The 20,345-nt window shown below is 43.0% G+C and overlaps 1 protein-coding gene across 4 annotated transcripts; it reads left to right on the forward strand.

Annotated features, from left to right (window-relative positions):
• Window positions 1–73: 73 nt before the first annotated feature.
• Window positions 74–19,804, forward strand: rsf1a (remodeling and spacing factor 1a). 4 transcript variants are annotated; one of them, XM_078247053.1, is made up of 18 exons: window positions 74–303; window positions 2,749–2,840; window positions 3,271–3,363; window positions 3,534–3,739; window positions 4,119–4,243; window positions 4,390–4,497; window positions 5,966–7,376; window positions 7,542–7,731; window positions 7,830–8,039; window positions 8,754–8,858; window positions 9,404–9,483; window positions 9,634–9,682; window positions 10,071–10,177; window positions 10,419–10,483; window positions 11,482–11,656; window positions 11,745–11,998; window positions 12,724–12,921; window positions 14,354–19,804. In XM_078247053.1, exons 1-18 carry the CDS (start codon window positions 150–152, stop codon window positions 15,118–15,120), a joined length of 4,389 nt encoding a protein of 1,462 aa, XP_078103179.1. In that variant the 5' UTR covers window positions 74–149; the 3' UTR covers window positions 15,121–19,804. The 4 variants fall into 4 exon arrangements, with proteins under 4 accessions (XP_078103179.1, XP_078103178.1, XP_078103180.1 ...); XM_078247052.1 differs by having other exon boundaries at window positions 75–303; window positions 7,521–7,731; XM_078247054.1 differs by having other exon boundaries at window positions 75–303; window positions 7,521–7,731; window positions 11,769–11,998.
• Window positions 19,805–20,345: the final 541 nt, after the last annotated feature.

Raw genomic sequence — 20,345 nt, forward strand, 5'->3', positions numbered from 1 at the left:
TCTTATTTTGAAAATCCTACCCGGAAGCCGAATGGTCTCGCACTGTCCAGCTTGACACCGGTAGATGTTTCACTCCCTCCATTCATTTCATTCGCACAGTCGCATCCTAGCAGCGAGCCCTCCCCTCCTGTTTCTCTCCGCCTGGAAAGATGGCTGCTCCGGTGGTGGTGAGAAGCTCCGGCCCGGCGCTCTGCCCGAGCTTCGCGGAGGTCTGTTCGTTCCTGGAGCGATTCGGAGCGGCGTTGGATTTGCCCGAGATGACTTACCCACAGATGGAGAGGTATCTGCGGGACACAACGACCGGTGAGAGATCGGTCGTAGCGGTGGCTGTGGGGCGAAGAAGTGGTAGAAAGCTGCGACACTTAAAACCGAAGGGGTCCACCACTACCACCATCACCATCATCATCGTGATGATGGTGACGAAAAATGTTGAGTGTGTGGCCCGGCAGAGCAGCATTAGATTGGGAGTTTAGTCAGCGAGCATCTACGCTGTCTTACCCGGTTGTGGGGCACATTTTGGCCCTGGTCACAGTCAGCTTTCCCTTAAAAGAGAAACATTAAGTTTTTGAGGCAATATTTGGACAGAGAAAAAACGTAGACTGCTAACCGAAAGCTCTTCAAATTCCGTACACTTTGGGATATGTTTGTGCTAAAGTTAGGGGGAACGGTTACAGCTGATACAGCTACAACGAGGGGTTTTAGTTAGAGTCAAGTGACAGATCGTCGATAATGTTGTCAAGGCTGGTATTGATCTGTTAACACTAAACTTGGTGTGGGAGCCATGATGCAGCACTGCCTAGTGACCACACACAGCCAAGGAAAATAAAAAGAAGGAACAGTCATACGCCATTCGAATTTTGTATTGGTGTCAGTTCTATTGACGTTAATGGAGCGGACATGGCAAGTCTCACTATAATCCATCATATATAGTGTTGTTTCACCATTGAGTGAAACATGCTTCCACAAAATAAAATAAAACCCATTACGTGATGTTGACTGATGTTTTTTTTATTAAATGTGCGCGTTTGTTTTCCTTGTTATTGGTCTTCAAACAGATCATGGCTCTGTTCAGCAGTTGAATATTACATCTTACAATCAAATACATGTAGAATACTACTACAAGCTCGGCACCAATGACGTATGACCTGCGTAGTGACTGTTCCTTCTTTCTAGTTTCCTTGCACATAGCCAACCAGCTAGCTCCGGAGTGTTGTCAGGTGTAATTTTTCACCGGCCTTGCCTCACAGGCAGTCGGGCTGGGATGACATCAGTGTCCCCTGTGTTGTTTATGTGTTGATCTTGTGTTTATGGCGGTGATATTGTCTCCCCCTCGATCAGCATTTTAGACGGCTTGTAGAACGGAGCGACTAATGTTAGCTAAAAACAGTGGATGTTATTTTTTTGGGGGCTAAAGTGGCTGTCAAATTTGCACAGGCGCAGTAGGGACTCTGGCTAACTAACGGTTATTTAGCATCAATTATCAACTTTTTGTCAAAGTACAACACACCGCGTACAAGTACACGTTCACCCATGAGTTCATCGCGTTAACGTTTGTCAGAAAGTGATGTTTGAGTAGTATTAGTAGCTTCCCCTGTTTCAAGTCGTGTAAGGCGGGTTACACGGTTTGAAACATGGTTAACGTTAACCGCTAATATTTATATTGTAACGTTAGTTAGCTATAATAAGTTCTCTGACATGTCAAACTCAGTCATTATTAACTGCGTTTTTGTGTCGGGATTCTGAGTCTGTGTTGATAAAAAGTAAACGTAGAAAACTTCAATGAACTGTGCCTGCAGCAGAGAATACTGGAATTTACTGTAAATTCAAGGGCTCCGTAACAGTCTCACATTAGAGCCCATTTGTTTTAGTAAGGTCATGTCCCAAGATTGTATTTATAGTTATTAGCATAGTGATACATTTTAATACGACTTAATTGTATTGTGAAGGGAGGAGAACTGTCTTTAACAGTGTCATGACAACAATAATCAGAGGACACCCTGACCCAACACATCTTTTAATACATCTTGAATACAAATTAAAAAATATATAATAGACACAATATATGTTTTTATATAGTGTCAAATCGTTATCTCAGGACACTTTACAGAGGTACATGTCAATATCGTATAGAAATACCATCAAAGTAGGCTTTCTTTTTGGGGCATTTCATGTTCTTAATAAAGCATTTTCCAAGAGTGATGTCAAGATTTACAATTAACAATTACATTTTTTGGGCATTTTAGGCCTTTAATTGACAGGACAGCTGAAGACATGAAAGGGGAGAAAGAGAGGGGGAATGACATGCAGCAAAGAGCCACAGGTCGGAGTCGAACCCGGGCCTGCTGCATCGAGGAGTAAACATCTATATATGGGCGCCCGCCCTACCAGCTGAGCTATCCAGGCACACAATGAACTTCTTTTTGAATTCATAAGAGAGTAGTAGTATGAACTCAGTTATTTTTTTAAATCCTTCCAAAAGAACAATCTAACACTGTAACACACTTAACAATGAAAACAGTGTTTGTGTTTTGTGATGTGATTGATCTCCAGAAGGGTTATGATATTTCCCCCTTCAGCCCCGCTAAACAGCGAGGTAAGAGATCAGAGTCTATAGAAAACAACGACCCTGTGGCTGGCTTTAAAGTTGTGCTTAAGGGCACTTCATCAGGATGAATGTTAGTTGTGGACTTGTTGTGACTTACAAAAGTGAAGCATTTTATGTTTCTAATCATCCTGTGTGTTTTCCAGTTCCTAAACCCCTTGTGGAGCTCCACGTGAAGCTGCTCAGAAAACTGGGGAGGTCTGTGACTACTGACCGCTGGGAAAAATACCTGGCTAAGGTGAGGGCTCTATGTACTATGTGTGTGTTTGTAATGTGTTTGGCATCAGATTCCATTGAAACTTCACTTGACATGATTAAACCCAACTTACTGAAGAGGTTAAGCCATCAGTGCTCGCTTTCTGCATCTTAAGAGACACTTCTCAGGTTTGCGCTCAAGTTTCTCACCTGTGACCACACCACACAGATAAAATTAAATGTGCAGAAAGTGATCATTAGTGGGGATGGGACGCAGTTACAACCCCCTGTTTGTCATTTACTGTAGGACAAAAACAAAGGTGTATTTGTACAGAAAACTCTGACTTTGTGGAGTTGACTTCCCACTAAGTGTAGTACCTTACTTCTGTTGTGGTCAACAGACGTATGACAGAAGATTAAACTATCATATCAGCATTGAGACAGAGAACATATCTAATCATTATTTCCTCTAGGTTTGCCAGGAGTTGAACAGTACCTGGGCATGGGAGCTGGAACAGAACGGCTACCAGGAGATGTCCATGGAGTGCAAGTCATGCATTCTCAAAGTATGACGTCCTGTTTTTACTCAGTGTAATACGTGTATAAAAGACTGAAACATCTGCAGTCAGTGCAACAACCACATTCATCTTTTTAATTCATCTCTTTGTTATATATTTGGCCCTTTACACATCCTTCTCCTCTTTCCACACATTTATTTTGTTTGTTTATCCATCAGTATCTCTGCGAGTGTCAGTTCGATGACAACCTAAAGTTCAAGATGGCGATTAATGAGGAGGAACCAGAGAAGATGCGTCTGCAGCCTATAGGTCGGGACCAGCAGGGCCTGATGTACTGGCTTCAGCTGGACCAGGAGCAGAATATCCGGCTGTACACGGAGGAGCAGGATGATCTGGACGGATCCACCTGGAAGTGCATCGTCAGGTATTTCTTAATCTGGTGGATACACTTCTCATCGTGTGTTGACAGGTGGCACCAGTGTCTCAGGCTGCAATCACATCTATTATTATTGTATTCTCTGTAACAAAATACAGTTCTTTACAATCTGGATCCTATTTTCTTAGAAAAGTTGTTTTTCATACTTTTGTTTGATTAGGTTCATTGCAAATTTACCTGCCAACCCTGGCTTAAGGCTAGCTTAAAGTCAGCTCATCACTTATTTTTTCTGAAAATGAATTGTTGGTCCCTGCTGGATAACAGGCTTCCGGTTAATGTCAGGTTCACCACCAAGTCTATTCAAATTCTGTCCCCCTGTTGTTGTTTTTATCTTGCTTGAGCCACTTATCCAAACTGTTTTTTTCAGGACTCGTAACGACCTAGCTGAGGCTCTGGAGCTGCTGAAGTCCCAGGTTGAACCAAAACAGAATCAAGACCAGAACCAGAACCAGACTGGATCCAGGAGTGCCAGCCCCACAGAGAAAGATGCAGGTATGTTGAGTGAATGAGTAGATATTGCCTGCATCGTAGGGTTTATATTATGGAGGGAAACATCTAATAATTTACAACACTGTTTCTGTGTGTGTGTGTGTGTGTGTGTGTGTGTGTGTGTGTGTGTGTGTGTGATGACGACTTAGGGAATGATGCCATTGGTAGCACCGACCCTGAACCCTCCAAGACCACAGAGGAACACACTGACAGTGAGAAGGTTGACCCTGTAAAAGAAGAGGAACTCCTAACACCAGGTACATAGATTATAGAAACTGCCAATCCCATTTTTATGTTTTGTTTCATAAGAAAGGCCCCCTTGAGGTAAGTCTTTCAATTTTAAACATCTTATAGATGGTTGAACCCGATAGATGGATCTAATCATCCTTGATGTAAAGAGCTGAATGACACCATTTTGCAGCATTTATTGCTTTATTAGAAAGTGTACAGCTGAGAGCTAACAGGAAACGAGGGGAGAGGGAGAGTCAGGATGATATGCAGTGGTGGAAGAAGTACTCCGATTTTTACTTAAAGTGCTCATATTATGCTCATTTCCAGGTTCATAATTGTATTTAGAGGTTGTACCAGAATAGGTTTATGTGGTTTAATTTTCAGAATACACCATATTTTTGTTGTACTGCACATTGCTGCAGCTCCTCTTTTCACCCTGTGTGTTGAGCTCTCTGTTTTAGCTACAGAGTGAGACATCTCACTTATGTTCCATCTTTGTTGGGAGACACACATGCTCAGAAAGTACTGCTAGCTAGTCTGAGGGATTGCCACGCTAGCAGCTAGGCGAGCATTATAACGTGTTCCAAAGTGACCACGTTTGTCTCTGAAGTAAAGGCTGGACTACAGTAGAGCTGTTTGGAGCAGTTTGTGAACAGTGTTTTCTGTTGGAGATGGTAAGTCCCTTTGGGGGGGACTTTGGGCTTTTTCACTTTGTAAACCTATAACGTGCACAAAAAGATATATAACACAATGAAGGAAAGGGAAAAACCCAAAAAGCATAATATGAGCACTTTTTAAGTAAAAATGGCAATACCACAGTGTAAAAATACTCTGTTACAAGTAAAGGTCCTGCATTCAAAATGTCACTCAAGTAAAAGTACAAAAGTATTAACATCAAAATAAACTTAAAGTACTAAAAGAATGGCCCATTTCAGAATCTTATCTATTATTATTGTTGATGACATCTTCCTTTATAAATTGAGTTATATTGTATTAATAATCTGAATCTACAAAGTAACTAAAGCTGTCAAATGGAGTTAAATGATGACATTTGCCTCTGAGATATAGTGGAGTAGAAGTATAAAGTTGCATAAAATGGTAAGTTAAGTACAAGTACCTCAAAATTGTACTTATGCAAACTTACTTAGTTACGTTCCACCACTGCAACAAAAGACCTTAGCCAGACTCAAACTACGTATGTTGTGCTTACATGGACAGCATTTTAAATCTCTAGGGCACCTTAAATTAGATTTCTGTCACTAAAGAAGAGGGACGGGAAACTGGCCAAAGTATTCACTACTACGAGCCTTTACTGATGGTTGTTTACCAGCTCAAGTGGCTGACAAACATCCCACCCTGATCATCCACACTACATTTGATTCTCATCTTGGTACAAATAATCTTTTATTCTACCTGGTCAGCTCCTTGCACTCTGTCACTCTCTTGTTTGCTGTTTCTAGGAGCGTAATTGTTTTGTCTTTTTTTATTTTGCAGTGATAAAGCTGGAGGAAACTACCAAGCAGGAAAACCCTGAGGCTGAGGTGAAAGAAGAGAAGACGGACCACAAATCATCGCCTGTCTTTGATAACCGCGTGAGCACGATCACCACCATCATCAAATCAGAAGCCAGGGACCCTGACGCTCCCAAAAACGCTGTGTCGGTGGTCATGGCGCCAGGTGCGACTGTGACCAAACCAGAAATGAACAAGGGAGATGAAGTAGAGCGGGCAGTCGTCAGGAGCAACCAGCAGGCCAAGATACCACTGAAGAAGAGGGAGCTTAAGCTTGCTGAGAGCTACCACAGCAACCACAGCAACCACCTTAACAACAGCAACAGCAGTAGTATTATTGTTTGTAACCCGTCAGTGATCCAGACCAAAGACAGTCATGGAAAAGAGGGGAAGTTGCTGAGCTCATTAGCGCCCCCTGGTGGTCCAGCTGCCTCACAACCCCAGCAGCAACAAGTGGTCACTGCATCGAGGCAGGAACTGAGCAACGGGAGAGCGTCTCTCCCCTTGACGCACAAAGAGGGACAGAATGGAGTCATAGGGGTCATAGGTCAAGTCGGCGTTGTAAGTCACATAGGGGTTATCCGCAGCCCATCTGAGCGTCACAGAGCCCCCGGTGCTGAGCAACAGGAACAAAATGGGCCCAGTTTGGACCACAGAGGCTCCAGAGCTGTCGAGGAAGAGAGGGAGGTGAGCCGGCAGTCAGTGCTGGTAAGGAAGGCACCGGTTGAAGGGGAGACGGCAGCAGCAGCCACCGCTCTTCCTCCTCCTGCAGCGATGGAGGCTCAAACAGCCAGAAAACTACCGTTGTCATCCTTAAAATCTGATCCACTCTCTGAAGCTGTAGAGAGAAAAGTGGATTCTGTTAGCCTTCCCTCGCTGTCTCAGTCCACAGAAGACCAGGGTAAAAAAGTAACGGAGGAGCAGTTCGACAGGGGGATGAAAACTGGGCACAGCAGTCATCAACAGAAGGATGACGACCTGAAAGAGAGGAGAAGAGAGGCGTCTGGGCACCCTGAGGCAGAAGAAGGAAGCAAAAGTGACCATGAAAAGAATAAAAGCACTTTAGGAAAGTTGGGGGCGGAATCAGGGAGCACCACTCCACTTCTAAAAGTAGGCCAGCAGGATGAAGAGGACCACCAAGAAGATGGGGTCAATGGTGGGTTGGCTGTCCAGGTTAGGGTGAAGGACACTGGGCTTGGATCGGTGGAGAGGCAGGGTCCATTGGAGGAAGCCTCCTCTGAGCTCCAGAAAGAAGGAATCCGGTTGAAGATCAAGATTCCTCCCCACCGGAGAAACAAGTTAAGGGGAAAAGGAGGAAAGGAGGAGGAGAAAGAGAGGGAGCAGGAGGTGCAAGAGGATGGGAGGGCACTGAGGAGATCTGCAAGAATTTGCAGGTATGAGTATATTACAATTCATGAAACTGGGGGATTATTATTAGAGAATGCACTTTGTATTTTTCTCTGTTCATTGTAATCTCAGATACAGCTGGTTTCATTCTGACAATAAATTTAGTCCCATCTATACCTTTTTTCTTGAAGATCTGCTTTGCCAACCTGCAGGCCGAGCTCGAAGGTGGCTGAGAGCCAGAGAAAGAAACCACAAAAAAAACAGGCACGGCCCGACAGAACGAGGGAAGAAGAAGAAGAAGAAGAGGAGGAGGAGGAGGAGGGAGAAGAGGAAGAGGAGCTGAGCTCAACTACAAAGAAAGACGGAAAAACAGAACCTGCCAGGCAAATTAGGAAGCAAAGGGTAATCCGTTTTTTAATGTGTGTCCTGTCTGGGAGAATGAACACATACACTTGGGTTGAACTTTACTTTCTTTGACTATTTCTCTTTCTCATTTTCAGGGTAAACGGAGGCATCGACGCCCCCGATGGTCCAACATTCGTGCTAAGAGACGCAAACTGAATGAGGGAGAGGAGGTGGAGGACAGAGGGAGGAAACGAGGAGAGGGGGAGAGTGAAGGAGGGAGCGACTCTGAAGAATCCTGTAAATCAGAGGAGATTCCCAGTGAGGATGCCTGCAGTCACTGTGGCCTGCCCAACCACCCTGAACTGGTGAGAGAGGAGAGTGTGGTTGTGTGAGATACTGTTTCACTATTTTATTATACCCATACAAAAGTATTTGGAGATCCCCTGTCCACATACTGTACATTTGGGTACTTTTAGTCTGGGGCTGGTTTTTAGGATTTGTTCAAGGTCCTGTGGTTTTAATTAAGGGTAATCTTAATGCTACAGAATGCAGTGATATTTAGGACTACAGTGTATTTCCATCTTTGGGGCAAAAGTTTGGGAAAGTTCACATGACAATGCCTCCATGCACAAAGCCAAGTCCATAAATAAATAGTTTTCTTAGTTTGGGGTGGAAGGTCAATTACAATGTCACCCGGGGGGGAAGAGGCCGGAAGAGACAGCGAGAGGCAGAGCGAGAGCGAGGAAACGTCCCGAACACAGCAAAATGTAAAGAAATGAGAAAATGCAGGCAGAAAAATACCTTTGCAAATTCAGACACCACCACACACTTATAGTGGGGCATTTTTATTAGGAAAATCCTACTTATTGTGTCTTTTTAAATTTTTCTTGTTTGGTTTTGATTGTGTACTTTATGAAATGTCAACAACAATGACATTGCACATTACCAAAGTTAAGCAGCAATGAAAAATTATTTATGATAATGTTAATGCAAGAAGTTGTAACTATGAGTAACTGAGTTGTTTTCACTGTGTGTGTGTGTGTGTGTGTGTGTGTGTGTGTGTGTGTGTCTGTCCTCAGATCCTGCTGTGTGACTCTTGTGATAATGGATACCACACTGCCTGTCTGCGACCGCCGCTCATGTTGATTCCAGATGGAGAGTGGTTCTGTCCTCCCTGCCAACATGTAAGCTGTGTGTGTGACAGAGAGAACGACAGACAATATACAACATATTGATCAGCATCCCCTATTAATATCCTACTGGTTGGTCAGTAATTTATTTAAGTACCGGTAGTTGAAGGTTTGAATAAAACTTCATTGTGAGTTTTGCTTTCATGTTGACAGTAAGGCTGGGTATTGTTATGCCAGTTCAACATTAGCGTAACCTTACTTTGAGAAATGTTCATTTAACAAAATATACCAAAGTTCTCCAATATTTCCTCTTGTCCAAACACAAGCAGCCGAACAAGAACCTTTTCTAAATATAATATAATGTAAAACTGACACTATTTGATATAACTATTTTATAAGCAAATAAGATTACAATTCTAAACAGACATTCAATGCTAGCTTTCAGTACTTGAAAGTCATCATAAGTCGGTGCTTCGGACAGATTTCAGTGGCACTAGTGTTATAGCACTAGTGTTGAGGTTCGCTAATAAACAAGAAGGCATTTTAAAGGAGTAGTTTTCCAACATTTCATTTGTGGTTGTTGGTTTTCCTCCATTCAGAAGCTGCTGTGTGAGAAACTGGAGGAGCAGCTGCAGAACCTGGACAGTGCTCTGAAGAAGAGAGAGAGAGCAGAGAGGAGGTACACACACACACACACACACACACACACACACACACAGAAAGACAGAGACACACACACACACACACACACACACACACTATGATCATCTTTCTAAAAAAAACTCAAAATGATGTGGCTTTTGACCCTTCTCTCTTCCTGTCTGTTCAGGAGGGAGCGGCTAGTGTACGTGGGAATCAGTGTGGAGAACATCATCCCTGTAAGTCATCTTTATATTCGTTTTAACACCTTTTTAATGCCAGACGTTTTTATTTTGAAATTGAAATATGAAGTAGTAGTAGTAACATTCTGAATGAAGAAGCTCACTCATATTTACATTTATCACAGAGGAAGCACATGTACCTTCAGCATAGCAAATCTCTCATCTGTTTTTTATCTGGGCTTTCTGAGTTGGACCAATGAAAAACAAATGTTTGAATTGCCGTCAGTTGGCTGGGATTTTCCAACATGCAACACAGCATGTCAACACAACAGTCTAATCTTGTGAAACAAACTTAAACCAGACTTGATATGGTGGCCATCTGTTTGATGTCAAAGAAATATCACCTTGTATTTCACTGTGCAAAATTAAAAATAATTTGTTTTAGGAGGGAGATGAAGTGGAAGAGGAGAAGACTGCAAAAAAGAAAGATCCCAAAAAGAGCAAAAATCTCGGGAGGAGATCAACCAGAACCAGGAAACACATCAGCTACAGGTGGGTGTGACCAGATGAGGGTTAAATGTACAGAGCAAAACACATTGTGTCTATCAAAACACAAGAAAAGCAAAGCTAATATTTTTTTTGATAATTTGGGATCATCATTATTTACATTTTTGCATCGCAACTATAATTTTTCAGTGTCACAAAAAATGTGTGACTTGCTTAAATCATAAACGTGAGGAGAAATTGTGTGTGTGTGTGTGTGCGTGCGTGTGTGTGTGTGTGTGTGTTGTAGGTTTGATGACTTTGACGATGCCATTGATGAGGCTATAGAGGAGGACATCAGGGACCTCTGTGGAGGTGAGTGGACGATGTGATGAACTGCAGCATTATAGAAACTTTTATCCATTATTTTTCATATATTTCTATTAAAAAAATGTTTCACACCTGCCTTGTTTAGTTCAGTCAAATCAAATCTGGTTACGCTTCGGTACATTTCCTTTTTACGTGATTCCACCTCGATCAGACCCAACTACCAGGTGTACTCTGCAAGCTGTACTCTAGCAGCTTTCTGTCACTCGTCTCTCCGTGGTCAAACCAGCTGCCGCAGAGCAGAGCGAAGTCTCTGTGGGTAGAGCAGACATAGTAACGTCGCTCACGAAGAAATATCTGTAAAATGATTTAAATGAAATGAGCTGGTTTGGCCATGAAGATGTGAGAAATATGCACTATTCCAACGGTGAACGGTGATGGGATTGCTTAAAGCGTAACTCTCGCCAAAATGCAACCTAGGGTCTTTTTGTGAATGTACCCGAGTCAAACTTTCGTTTAAAAGCATTTTTAGGACGGAATCACCACTTTTAAGATGTACCATATTCTCGTTTTTGGGTCAAATGGCCTTCTGAATGGGAGTGCTAGGGGCGCTACGATGCTAGCCTCAAAATAAAAAACCACTAAGAAGGCTCGACACAACATGAGACTTGGCTCCAAGTATCACCAGGGGCTCTACACCTTAACGGAAGCATTGACAACATTGTTTGTGTACCCAGAGTTTACTAAAAAAGGTTTTGAACAACTCTCTGTAGCTGTTGTTTTTTCTGGGAAAAAGTGAACAAACTAGTCATGTAGTCAAATGATTTGAATCAAAGAGATTCATGATTCCCTCCTCTAAATCCATGGTGTCTGTCTGGTGTTTGTCTCTATTAAGTGGAAAAATTATACCCCATTATATTGAGGCAGTGCCACATATTCTGTACATGTCTTTACTTGTTACACAGCTATAGAAACAGCAGTTTGTTATTAAGAGTACCCAGTTTCTGATGCATCGTATTGATAAATCTAACACTATTCTGATGTAGGAACAGGGCAAGGCAGAGACATCACCGCTATCCTGTCAGAGGACGGGAAGGAGAGCCAGCGGCCAATCAGAAGCCAGGCTCATTCTGCCAGGAACAGGAAGAAGCGGAGGTTGAACGACCTGGAGAGTGACAGCACTGCAGCAGAGAGTGAAGACGAGTTCATGCTTAGCAACAGGTAACACACACACACACACACACACACACACACACACTCTCCCCTTGTTCCCTCTTTAGAAAAGTGTTTGCTTCCATCTGTCTTATAGTTTTCTTCCTCTTCCCCCTCAAAGCTCAGAGGATGAGGAATTTGGTGCTTCAGGGGCTGATGATGACGAGGAGGAAGATGAAGATGTGGGCAGCGACGTGGGCAGCTTGGAGAGTGGGACCCGCCCCAGACGGGCAGCGAGAGGAGTACCTAAGCACCGACCCAGCAAGACCCAACGCAGGGGCAGGAAACGGCTGAGACGGCGGCGGAGACGCTCCTCCGAGGAAGAGGAGGAAGACACTGATGAAGAAATGGGTGAGTGCACGGCGAGCGGAAACTGCCCCCCTGCAACACAGAATAGTTTGCTTTAAAGTTGCAGAGTTGAGCTACAGAGACACATTTTAATCTCTTTTATTACCGGCTTCATTGGGGAATTCTCTTAGCCCCTGAAACTGTGTTTTAGGCATATTTATACGAAATGTAATTCAACTTTTATATTACCATTTTTATAACTGAGTATAACAGAGAAGCTTTAGGCATTTTTTCAAGTATAAATGTCAAACTTTCTCTGGTTCCAGCTTCTTAAATGAGATGATTTCTTGAGTCTCTTTGTCAGCTGTGAAGTTCTTAAACTTCTAGGAATAATTACTCTATATATTATATATTGGTCAATATATTAGTGATGAGAATTTTTTACTATTTCTTCCTATTTCATAGACTAAATGATTAATCGTTCAAATATCTACGCAGATGTGAAGTTTTCAAGCTTTTAGGACTGCAACTAATGAATTAATTACTGTATATATTATATATTTGTCCAACAAAAGTTCCCAGAGTCCGAAGTGGTCTCAAAGTGTCTTGTTTTGTCCGACCAAAAGTCCAAGATCCAAAGATATTCAGTTTCTCATTATATGAAACAAAGAAAAAGGGGAAATCATTTGGGGAACCTGGAACCAGAGAAGATAGATCCTGGAAGCAACTAATCCATTATCAAAAGAAATTGTTATCTGAAAATCTTCCCCTGTCCCCGTCTTCTCCAGGCTCGGATCAGTTCAGCAACATGACTGACAGTGACGCTGACAAAAAAAGGCGGGGTCTGAGGCGTGGCCAGCGGCAGCAGGTCAACTACCGCGAGACGTCGGAGTCGTCGGACAACTCCCGGGCCTCCGCCAAGAAGGTCAAAGTTAAACCCCGCGGCAGACCACGCAAGGAGCATCTCTCGAGCGACTACAGCGATGGTAAGTCAATTCCTCTCAGATCACTCTCTTGAGTATATGTATACTGGTTGTAAAAAACTCTTCACACTGCTTCACACACATTCAGTTAAAGATAGAGGGCGCTATCTTGCACCCAGCGCAGCGCAAAGCCCGACGCAAGTGTCTTTGCTAGTTTAAGACCGACCGTCCAGCGTCCACGTCGTTTAAATAGCAAATGCACCTGCACCCATCTGTGGCCCATGGGCGTGCTGGTCTTACAGGGAGGTGTGTTCAGGTGCATTCTGGGCGTGCTGGTCTTACAGGGAGGTGTGTTCAGGTGCATTCTGGGCGTGCTGGTCTTACGGGGAGGTGGGTTCAGGTGCATTCTTGGCGTATTGTTATCTTGAGGCAGCTGGAAGTGATCGCGCCATTGGTAGAGGTGTTGAAATTAATCAAATAATCGATGCATTGAATCGTGGACGATGCTGCATCGATAATCGGCCGGGACATAATCGATTATTTCTGTTTATAATTTAATGTATGCCTAACAACCTTTCTGTTTACATATTCTGGTACGTTTTGCACATTCAGGAGGTGCCGTGTGCTCAGTGCTGTAGTTTTATGTATCCAGTTTATTTAGTATTAGAGCACTGCAGAATGTTTTGTTTTTGAAGCTTGAAAAGCTATGAATTAAATATTGTATATGGCTTTAATAGAAAAACGTATTTGATGCATCGAGATATCAAATCAAAGACGTGATAACTATAATCGAATCGGGAGATCAGTGAAGATTCACACTTCTAGCCAGTGACCAACAAAAACCTGGTCTAAAGTCAATAACGCAGCATTTCATTGTTATTTTAACAGCACATTAGTAAAAGGCGCCTTGGCTTATGCACAGCGCGCGCACACTATGCTTGTTACACACACAGGGACGCACAGCAGCACACACACATGCAGAAGATTACAAATAAAAATATTACGGTGCAAATCCTCCATCATAACAGCAATGCTCCAAGGTCCAAACACGCCTGGCTTTTAAAGGGAATGGGAGATGATCTCTGATTGGTTTATTGCGTGTTACGCCCAAAACACACCTCTGATTAATGAAGACCCTAAGTACAACCCTAGAACCATGCGGCTGGCGCACGGACCCTTTTTTTTTTTTCACCGTCCAAAAGTGGATTTGGACACACCTTAAACACACCTGCGCCAGGCGCTTCACGCCATGTGCTTAGATTGTTAAAATAGGGCCCAGAGACTGGGTTTCCATTGAAGTGTTATTTGTGTGAAGGATGAATTGGATAAAACTCTACAGTACTGCAAGAAAACATATCTTACGATTGACCAGAGTAATGAATAAATACTGGAAATGGGAGCTGTAATGGCTGCACATGTTCTTCTCGCTGTCTTGGGTCAGCAGGATAATTTAAGTGCACTTCAGCAGTATTACCCTTTTTGTTTTCTCTATTAGTGTCGCCTTCTTCCAGAGACTCGGAGGAGGATTATGAAGACGAAGAGGAGGATGACCAGAGACGAAGAGTGAACAAGAGGAGAAGACAGGAGGAAGACCTCCGGAGACACAGGACAAGAGAAAAGCGGAGGCGATTCAAACACGAGGACGAGGAGGATGACCGAGAGAGAGGGAGGCGTCTGAAAAGGAAACTATTAGAGAAGGAGAAGGACAGAGACCAGCGGAGGATGCTAAAGAGGACAGAAAAAGAAGAGGAGCACCTGGAGAAGATGGGCAGGGGGAAGAGGAGAGAGATCCTGTCGCAGCAGCGGCGCAAACGGCTCGCTCAGATGCTGAAAAAAAGACGGCCTTCGACAGACGATGAGGACGAGTCAGACTCGGACGAATCGGACTCGTCATCGGAAGAGGATCGCCCAGTCCGCAAAAGACTCAACCGCATTGACTCTGATGATGATGATGATGAAGAGGAAGACGAGGAGGAGGAAGAGGAGGAAAGACAGAAGGTGACGACGAAGAAGGTGGAGAAGAGGGCCGACAGCGACACTCAGGAAAAGGGGAGAGGCCGTAGCCTGTCTCCGTCAAACGGACATCGGACCTCCAGAGGCCCGGCGAAGCCTGGGGCTGGAAGTCCCGCTGTGCCCACGGACAGTGCAGGATCAGGCAGGCAGGGCAGGCACAATGGCCCCTTACATCCAGGGGAGGAGGAAGAGGAGGGGGAGGGGCAGACAGACTTATTAAACTCTGTCCAGAACAGTCCGCAGTCATGATGGCTGTGTTTGTGTGAATAACGCTCGCTTCTTTGTTTTTGTTTTCTTTTAACTGTCAGGACTTTCACCCACAAACCACCTTTTAAAACTGGATATCTTCTCCACCTCCGCCTCTTCCTCTTCCTACTCTCCTGTTCTGCTCTTCCTCCTCGCTGTTGTATTGTGTTAGAGGGTTCTCCACCGGCACATACTGTACTTAACAACACAAACTCACGAGTACTCATCGTCACCTCTGACAGCTAGCCGGTCCAAGAGCATCCTCGCTGAGGAGGTCCTTGTGATCCCCGGACTCTTTGAGTTACGGACGTCTCTCTCTCTCTCTCTCTCTCTTTTTTTCCTTTCTTTTTCTCTCTCTCTCTCTCTCTCTCTCTCTCTCTCTCTCTCTCTCTCTCTCTCTCTGGTGGGTCCATGTGGCAGGATGATGGCGCTTTCATCCCATTCGGGCCTGGTTGAATTGGTCACGAGTCTGTTTGTAGTGTACCTCATCCTAAAGCACTTCATCACTCTCATAGCACCTAATAACCCACCGCCAAGGAGAGTGTTTCAGTGTCAAACCAAACCCTTTGGATGATGTGACCTGATGCTTAGAGACCCCAGACTTGATCCCCACAACCGAAGCATTGTCTGTCCCTTACCTCTAGTGGTATCACTATCTACCCACGCAGATAGCTCTGCTTATATTTGTCCAGGTTTTGAGATCTCTGAGATTTCTGCCTCCACCCCAATACAAAGTTAATCGTGTTGTGGTCCTCACAAAGGTGTTTTCATTGTTGTGACGCTGTACTGACGGGGGGAGGGGGGGGCGCGCGCATTTGTTGCATGTTCCATCCCTCTCTCTCCCCATGTTTCCAGTCTCTCGCTCTCTCTCTACAGTACCTAAGAGTTGAGTTTTGAAATGCCCTTTTTTTAGTGAGCGCCACAAACTGATTAACCTCCTTTGTGTTTGGGATGGTGGCAGAAATCTTTGACAGATGCCTCAAAACCTGCCCAAAAAACCCTGAAACTCTCTGCATGGTTAGATCCCATTAGAGGTAAGTAAGAAAATGGGGGGGGTTGTAACTTGAGTGATTCTTACAGCGAGATGCTTCTTGCGAGTAATCCTGGACAGTATCATGACCCAATATCATAACGAAATGACAAAGTGGTCAATGATCAACTAAATGCAGTTACAATAGTAACGCTGCGTTCAAGTGCTCCTTCTTAACTCGTAAAGTCAAAATGTTTCTCCTTGACAGCTAAAGTGCTTAATAAGAGTGGTAAGCTTCATACACCAGAGTTTAAAGGTGCCCCGCCACACATATTTCATTACTTTGTGGTAATGTCTGAAGGTCTACCATGGACTCTGTAACATTTTTTGTGGAAAGAAATGCCTTGGTTACCTTGTTTCAAGCCATTCTAGCGTGGTACAGAAAGCCCGCAGGAAGACTCAGCTCGATTTGTGCCAGTTCTCATTAATATTCAACGAGCTAAGCTGTTTGACTCTGATTGGCTAACAGCTAGCCAATGAGAGCCTGGCTATCAGCATCCTTTACCCAGCGCAACTGGGCGAGCTCATGAATAGTAATGAACTCAGGCAACACCACGTCAGACTGACCAGCTTTTGTAATTGGCCTGATTTCTCCGCTTATATCTTTTCAGTGACTCGAGCTGACAGAGGAGGCAGCAGTTCATTGTCACATTCACAACATAACACAAACACATATGGACCTAACATATTTCAAAAAATACAAGTCAAAACTGTTTTGTGTGGCAGGGCACCTTTAACCCAACACTTGTGATGTTTAACGTAATTATTTAAGCCAAAACACCAAACGTTCTCTGGCTGCAGCTTCTTCTGCTGCGTTTCTTTGTCTAATGTGATAATAAACTGAATATTGTTTTTTGTGTTAATCCTCCAATAAGGCATACTGTATTTTATAGACTAAAATATGAAAGGACTTTTTGGGAAAATAATCAGCCGATTAAATTGATATTGAAAATAATCTTTAGTGGCAGCCCTCGTAAATATATTCACATTACTTTCAACACCTCGTGGTGTGCAATTCTACCAGGCGGCTAACAAGGTGGAGTTGGCAGGGCGTAAATAACGGATGCCAACTACAGACACCTTACTTAGTTCAACTTGATGAGGATCACCTGAGTGGATTTTAGAAAACGTAGCGTTTGGTCTTTAAATGCAGACTTCGGAGGATGTCATTTAAACTGAGTTTTCCTAACGTTTCCTGAACTGATTATGTAGTTCAAACGTTCTCAAGATGTAAAGAGAAAACAAAAGCATCAACAGGAACATCTCCAGAACTGACAATGATCCTAATTCATTTCATTTAATGCTGAGAGCTGAGCGAGATGCGCGTTCTCTCCCGACAGCCAAAGCGTTGGGTTTCAGACTGGTCACTCCAAACCTTGGCTCGGTGGGACCACGTTTGCTGTACATACTTTGCCTGTACGCTGTTTCTTGTAAGATAATAGATGTTCTGTTCTCTTAGTCCTCTTGTAAAATATAGTGTTCTATTTTCTATATGAAGGAGAGGAGGAGAGATGCTGCTGTGAGTGATGTGTGGACTGCGAGTTCATCAACGGTTTGCTTGTTTTGTTTGAGATTCTGCGGCCGTTGATTTGTGTGAAATAAGACCAGCGTGGAGCCCGTTCACCAGGACAAGAAGCTCACTGAATTGTTACAAAGAGCCGAAAACTGCTCACTCTCAGCCCCGTGTCGAACGTCTTTTAAAGGTTTTTCTGCATTTCAGTGTCCCTGAAGCGACCCCAAGGAGTTTTTTAAGAAGTAACAAAGCTTTATTTACTGGTCACCGCTCAAACAAACTTTGTTTTCTCCACCAGCCCGTCTCAGCTCATCTTTTTACACGGTTTAGCTGGTAAAACGGTTGCAGGTACATTTTGGGGTTGACTGTGTGGACGAAAGATGTCTCTTTGTTGGGCAGGATGGCAGAATTCCTTTAAATTCATGCAGTCAAATCACTGTCTAGACTTTATGCTGTGAGCTGTTAATGGGAAGAGGCTGGCCTGGTTTTACTCTGAATTACTAATGATTCCCCCTTTAAATGCAGAAAGTCAGACTCAAACAGACTGGTGTACATCTTTTTTCCTTTTTCTTTCTTTTCTGTCAGTAAAAAGTTTCTTTTCAGAAGCTGGATTTTGAGCCGACGAGGACGATGTCCAAACTCTGAGCCTGTATTTGTCAAACTTCTAAGATTTTACACTTCAGAATGCTCTGAAGCGAGCGATGAACACGTTTACCGAGCCACTTACTCCGACTTACAGCCGAGTGTAAGAGCAGCTTTGAAATGATCATGTCTGCTCAGAGCGGGAATGGATCCACTCTACAGCTCTACACCATAATGTTCATCCTCACATTTTAATGCGGGACATCTTTTTCTGTAAAAATAACTAATATAAAAGTGTGAAATCCTAAATATCGGAATATATGGAAACAACAACATAAACTAAAGTGAAGCAGGAAATACATTCTGCTGTTTGTACATCAGAGAAAACTCATATTAAGGAGAATTAATTACAGCATTGACAAGTTCAGACAATCCAATGAAAACTACTGGATTCAGAATTATAAATATTGCCTCAGCTAACAACTTATCATTTCTACAATCTCTAAAAATGTGTCTCAGAAGATGCATTTTTAAGTCCTAAGAAATGTTCTGAATAGTTTTTACAGATATTCAGGAGTAGAAGTAAAGGATTGTTACTTTTTATCTTAAATCCCAAATGTCACTATTAGCAGTTTGATAGATACGGGCCCAGATCAGACTGCAGCTGTGACATTATTGTTTTTGTCGCTCTGGTTTTAAAACCACTCCTGGCTCCAAACACAGAACTAAAGTACTCAGCTGAAGTTCCCGAAAACACTCAAGTATGATTTATATTTGAATTGGGCTTCGTCCAAGTTACTTCACTCTCTTACCAACGTTGAAGCTTTCTGTGTGCGAGACGTACGTTTGTTTTAAAGACACAAAATGCAAATATCATTCCTGCAATGCTCCTCAAACCAGCCAGGATTCACACAAGGCGTTCTTTTCTTTCTTTATCTCAAGATGTCACAAAACGTACGACGCACGACAAAACAAAGCCAGTCGTCCATTTGAAAAACATCTGCTTTTATACGATAAAGAGTTGGAGGGCGATGTTGGTGTGATTCTCTTTTTAAGAAGTGTTTTCTGTGCAGAGTTTATGGCCACCAAACTAAAAGTGTATTTTGTAACATATGTGGGACGATGCTTCTGTCACTTGTCAGGGAACAGAACATTTAGGGGGAATAATGCACATAAAGAGAAACCGTCGGATTTTTTTCTACTTTTGTTTCATTTCAAAAAACTTTTTAGTGAGTCAGGCACTTTATTATTGTTGCCTGTATGTACCAATCTTATCATAATGATGTGAAATCTGTAGTTCAACAACCGTAGAGACCTTTACCACTAATCCTAATAATTAGATCATGGTCTACAACTTTAGTCATAACAAATGTTGTTTGACAGTATCCTTTATGATACCTTTGAAGAACATACTGTAATGATTTAAGCAAAAATCAAGTCTATATCTCAGATTATATCAGCGGTTAACATTTAGCTTTGGAGACGTTGAGGGGGAAGAAAAATCTGAAAATGATCACCTTTAAAAACTTCAGTTTTTGGGTCACAAATGCATAATTTGTGCAGAGGAAAGAAGTTCCTCTGCTCAATAACTCAATAACTGCTCTGCTCAGTTTGCCAAAAGCATTAAATAAGATTTAACTGTTGACTTGATAACTGGAATTACTTTTACATACTGGCCCTGCATGTAGGGCTCCAGACGCCAGTTACATTACTAAATGTTCTTTCAGGTACTTTCCTAAAGTGGTTCAGGACAGAGTCTCATTAGCTGGTTTACTTTCTAAGCATGGGTTATGTCATCGCAAATACAACATCTAGATTTCTTTTTTTTTAAAAGGCTGTTTTGGAAAATCCCCTTAATGTGGCAGTGCAGCCTCTGGATCATCATGGTGATTTTATATCATTTATCAGCTCAACTGGACACTCAGTACTCCAAAAATAAGATTGCAGCCCCCTAAAGATTTTCATTTAGGTTACACTGAGGCAGAACCAACACTTTTAGAGAGTACTCTGACTGTTACTCCAGATTTGAGATTAATGTGTTTATGCCACCGGTCCCAAATCATTCCACTGAACCTGGTGTGCATCTGTGTTCGGCTCTGGCAG

Source organism: Sander vitreus, chromosome 3 (genome assembly GCF_031162955.1).
Source record: "Sander vitreus isolate 19-12246 chromosome 3, sanVit1, whole genome shotgun sequence".
Classification (NCBI taxonomy): domain Eukaryota; kingdom Metazoa; phylum Chordata; class Actinopteri; order Perciformes; family Percidae; genus Sander; species Sander vitreus.